We start from the raw sequence: 5285 nt of genomic DNA, 5'->3' as shown, positions 1-5285 counted from the left end.
GTTCCTATTGTGTTCAGTTGATGATATTATAGTTTATATTTGGACAGTGGAGTGTTGTTGGAAGGAACAATTATATTGCAAACTCAAATGGTAAAAGACAGAAACAAACAGCGAGGATTGTTGAGGACGTTGTAGTTGAACTTTTTTTGGTTAAAGCTTATTCAAATGAGCTCTATCATAATTAACTTAAGCAGTAAGTAATGAAATGCAACTAAAAGAGTGTAATAACAAATTTGGGATTTACAGCTGGCAAAATCTGGATACTTTTAATTTAAATAGTAATGACACATGTACCTATAGACATGGATAGGTAAGATTGATAAAAAAAATTCATATCAAATATGTTGCAAGCAATAGAAGTAGCATTCATTCATTGATAAAATATTTACCCTCAGCTTCTTTAAAATATCTTGTATAATATTTAAAAACTTAACGACATTACATGATGAATACATGACAACCATATTTGTTTCTTCTTGTATACATGCGGAACTGGATACCAGATTTTGCCTGATATATATGATAAATTGACTTAAATTAAATTAAACTTAGGCTATTAAGCTCGATACAAGTGTTGATTGATAAGGAATTTAATATCAAGTATGTTGTGACGAACAGAAGTATAATGCATTCATTGATAAAACATTTAGTCTGCCCTTCTTTAAAGTCATAGCTTATGTTATTTTATAAAAGTGTACAAAATTATATGATTAATACATGAGAGCAATTTTTGTTTCTTCCTGGATAGATGCGGAAGTGGATAGCAAATTTTGCTCGATACATATCATAAATTAACTTAAATTAAATTAAGCTTAAGCTATTAAGATCCACAGAGGCGTTGACCAAATTTGGTAATCAAGACATTTGCTTAATCATAAACAACAAATCATCCACGCATGCTTCAGTTACTGTGGAATGAATAATGTTTTTTTTAAATATGTTATAAAAAAATAATAAATCATAATCTCGGATAATAAATTAACACATCTAAACATTGTGCAAAAGATATAAACAACATGTCAGACTGGAATAATGCATGCTAGTATAAGTGTAATGTTTGACAGAATCATAGATGAAAATAAAACAAATTAAAGAGTTCTATTAGAATTTGCAAATAAACAGGATGTTAGATTGGAATAGCCGATGCCATCCAGGATTAGACACCAAAATAAAACAAAGATAGTTCAATTACAATTTCCAAAAAACCAACAAAAAATCAAAAAGCGTTGGCTATTTCTAAGCAACAAAATCTATTCTATCTTCTCATGTTTTGCTAATTTGTTGGACGATAGCTGAGTTGGTGAAATCTGAGAGCTTCTTGCTTCATCATCACATTCATTAAATGACTGTCGTTTTGTTGGTGTCAAGGGAAGTCCAATAAGTGGATCATGGTTTGCTGTTATAGAAATGGATTGCTGGATAGAACAAACAATAAGAATAAGTGGATGCAAAAGCTGAACTTTATGCAAATGGCAGTCAGGATTCTTGATCCCATTCGATAATGTTTATGAATGTGGATTAGAATCTTGGTCCAAATATGTCTATGAAAATACTATATTGGAATAAGATGGTAAAACTTAAAACTTACACATTCATCGTGGACAGGATCATTGGAATCAAACGGTGTTGCAACTTCAATCTTTGAACATGTCTGCGTAAGATGTTGATTGATACTGGTAGAGTCAATGAAAAATAAATAAGCATATATAAATAAGATATACATATACCAATAATGAAGAGGAACAACTCCATAAAATAGGACCTCAGCATCAGGCAACATGTCCAGAACATCATTAATTAAAGTTAAGTCACTGGAGCACTTCAAAATAGTAGAATTTTTATACTGCGGCTGGATTTTGACTTTGAAGGCGAACAGACGACCCAGTAGTTTATCAAGTGCTTTTGGGGAGGCATTTAAATCTAGATCACCATCCTTGAATAGGAAAAAACATAAATAAAATTAAACATTATGCCAACATTAAATTTTGTATTTTGAAATTATAGACACCTACTTCTATTTTGAGGGTGTTGACTTCATCAGCTGATTGCCCAATCAATTCAGTGCATTCACGATCCCACAGGAGAAATTTTGTGTTTTCATCTTTATAATTGACCATGACTTCAACTCTATATGTGGAAACATATATAATAGGGTTTAATACTAAAAAGAAATTAAAACATAAATATAAGGGCATAGATATTTAAATAGCATAACAAAGACCTAAGCACAGCCCGATCATTATGTTTGCCACATGGGCACACAAATGGTTCTAGATAGACATCTGTTTTCTTATAGCATTGAATGCAAGATGGATAACACCATGAATGATTGTCCATAAGAATCCTTGTGATTGTACCAACAGTAACACAAACAAACTCCTGCAGGAAATATTACAGCTATAAAATTCAGTAGAAGGCATCCAAAGAAACGATAAACAGGTAAACATATATAAGTGAATTACTTCACAAAGGTTGTTTATCTCAGAAATGCTCTTTGCCTCTGACTTGGAAATGAATGTCTCCCTTGATGGTAACTGAGCATAACCTGAAGGCTGTGAACTCCACTGGGAACGATGTGTCAAAATTGACCGGATCTCAATGCCCAATTCTGAAAGCCTATACATAAAAAATCAATAATAGACCAAAGGAAAAAGAAGAAAACATATATTAATAACAATAAGAGGCAAATACTTCTGATTGAATTCTTCAATTGGTGCCAGTGGCTCGTTAATAGTCAGTTTAGAAGCCTTCAAAGAATTGCTAACCGAGCATGGATAGGATCCTGTACCACTCAGAAATGAAAGCATAAGTTGGATCCAATGAAGATGAAAAACAACTAACTATATATCATAGTATACCCCCAGAAATTGGACACAATAATCGTCCCATAGAGTGCAAGACACCAATTCATTACTAAAACAAAACAATTCATTATACAAACAATGAATTAACAACATACAGCCATGTAGTGATACAACCGTCAGTAACTCATAGAGCATATCATACGTTTACCTCAAATTCATAAGCTTAAAAACAACTCTCTTACTTCTAGGTGAAATATGACGAAAGACAACCTCGTTAACAACACCAATGATGTCTAAAAAATCAAGTAAAAATCAATAACGGAAAACAAAACCCACAAATACTGGTGCTGAAATTAGAAATGTAAATCTAGCTGCGCTTACCTACTAATAGGTCAAATTGTAATTGGCCAACAATGATATCTGAAAAATCTACAAACGCCATCTAAGCCACACTATTTGACAACGGTAACTCCAATAAATGTAAATTTATATGGATGATCACAAACTCTGTACTATCCATCATTCTTGGTGACATTAAAATTGTGCATCACATAACTACAACCTTCCTTCAAATCCATTTTCCATGCCTTTAACTGGTCTTGCTAACAGACCACGTGGATCTGATCACCCTATGAATAATACAAATATCTAATTAACGACTACAAACAGAACCAATTCATGAACAAAAAGAACAAATTAAGAGCATACGTCAGAGTCAACAATGATCATCTCAGCTTGTTCAGACCTGCTCGGTGTCCCAACAAACCAGAGATCGGTTATCCTTACAGCAAGTTTCAGAGTTTCTTTAGATCCGTCGATGGTTTTTATCTTGTCAGCAATACGTGCCATTAGTCTGAACAAAAAGTCAGACACTTACATAGAAATTGAAACCACAAAACAATCAGATAACTTGATAACAACAACAAATAGAATGATATTTATTGAAAAAAACAATGGTAAGTCAGACTATAAATATGATGAATTAGATAGAAAGAATAATGGAGCTGACCTGATTCTGTTTTTTTCGACAGCCAACAGGAGCACCAAAAAGGAACAAGAATATATAGTATCTATCAAACATAAAAAATTTCTGTCATGATGAATAACATCAGAGAAAACATGAATTAAAAAAACAACGAATAGGCAACAATGCATAAATATGTACCAAAACTTAAGGCCCCACAAGCAAAAAACATTGCAGGTATAGCCATTCAAGGTGACCTCGATAGGAAAATAGTACTCTCGCAATGATAGCTTAGCTATTACCTGATTTTGTTTGACCTGCCTAAAAACATACAAAAAACAACACCAACAAACAGGCCGATCATAAAAAAAGTAAGAAACAAACATGCATAAACAACACCAAACATGCATGTATTAAAACAAAACAGCTGTGACCGTAAACAAATGTAAAGAAAAAAACAAAACCAGAAGAAATCAAACCAAAATGCACGACAACACGAACTCTCCACAAAATGGAAACTCCAACCAGCTGGAAAATTTAAACCCGATTTTGTTTGCCCTGGCTAAAAGCATACAAAAAAAAACACCACCCAACAGGCCGATCGTTAAAGAGGGTAACAAACAAATATGCATAAACAACACCAAACATGCATGTATCAAAGCAAAACAGTTGTGATTGTAAAGAAATGTAAACACAAAAACAGAAATGCAAGAACTCAAACCAAAATGCACGACAATAGGAAATCAACACAAATTGGAAAGTTCGAGTTGTTGGAAAATTTAAACCTAAGAACCAAGAAAACGAAAATAGGAGAGAGAAGAAGAGAGAGAGAGAGAGAGAGAGACTAAAACTAAAAACGAATAATCGAAGAGAGACCTAAACTAGAACCTTGGTGCTGTTATATAGTTTTTCAGTCCCAAAGCTTACAAATCTGTTTTAAATCCAGGCCCATAAATAAATTAAATTCAAATCTAGATAAGATAAGATAAGATCTAGATTAAATAATATCTAGATGAGAAATTCAAATCTAGATAAGATAAGATCTAGATTAAATAATATCTAGATGAGATCAAATCTAAATAATATCTAGATAAGATAAAGATAAGATAAGATCTAATTTTGTAGAATAAAATAGTCTGCCCTCTTCAAGTCCAAGCTCAATTCTGGATTCAAGCCCAAGCCCAATTCTGGATTCAAACCCAATGCTTCATTAATTCCTGAAATTAGATTAAAAACATCAAATTAGCTGAATGGGCCCAAATAATAAAACTGCCTAATAAATTTGACAATTAAGACTAATCAGTATTTAAAATGGGGCAAAAAGGGTTAAGAAATAGGAGAAAATTATGGCACATCAAAACCCCCCATACTTAGCCTTTTGCACTCCTGGGCAAAATGAAACAAAGAACAAAATCCAAGGATATCAGAGGGAGACAAACAAAAACATTCACATATTTCTCAATGAACATCAAGGAATAAAAGGAATGGGTAACATCTAACATAAGGAGATCCAAAAA

General features: G+C 32.7%; 1 protein-coding gene across 1 annotated transcript; it reads right to left on the bottom strand.

Annotated features, from left to right (window-relative positions):
* Positions 1 to 1250: 1250 nt before the first annotated feature.
* On the bottom strand, positions 1251 to 3246 carry LOC114404213. The gene is made up of 8 exons (XM_028367289.1): positions 3186 to 3246; positions 3013 to 3097; positions 2463 to 2616; positions 2222 to 2379; positions 2013 to 2127; positions 1763 to 1933; positions 1589 to 1651; positions 1251 to 1415 (listed from the first exon to the last, which is right to left on the bottom strand). Exons 1-8 carry the CDS (start codon positions 3244 to 3246, stop codon positions 1251 to 1253), a joined length of 972 nt encoding a protein of 323 aa, XP_028223090.1.
* Between the last annotated feature and the right edge of the window lie 2039 nt (positions 3247 to 5285).

Source organism: Glycine soja, unplaced genomic scaffold (assembly GCF_004193775.1).
Source record: "Glycine soja cultivar W05 unplaced genomic scaffold, ASM419377v2 tig00008399_1_pilon_240902_268061, whole genome shotgun sequence".
NCBI lineage: Eukaryota > Viridiplantae > Streptophyta > Magnoliopsida > Fabales > Fabaceae > Glycine > Glycine soja.
The sequence above is the reverse complement of the archived record's forward strand: the minus strand, read 5'-3'. Positions and strand labels throughout refer to the sequence as shown.

Bases quoted from the DNA above. Each gene is read 5' to 3' on its own strand.
- LOC114404213 (XM_028367289.1), bottom strand. From the start codon at position 3,246: ATGGCGTTTGTAGATTTTTCAGATATCATTGTTGGCCAATTACAATTT. The intron at 1,652-1,762 runs GTCCTATTTTAT...CATCTTACGCAG, and splicing joins ACATGTTGCCTGATGCTGAG to ACATGTTCAAAGATTGAAGT. The intron at 1,416-1,588 runs GTAAGTTTTAAG...TGTTCTATCCAG, and splicing joins ATCCTGTCCACGATGAATGT to CAATCCATTTCTATAACAGC.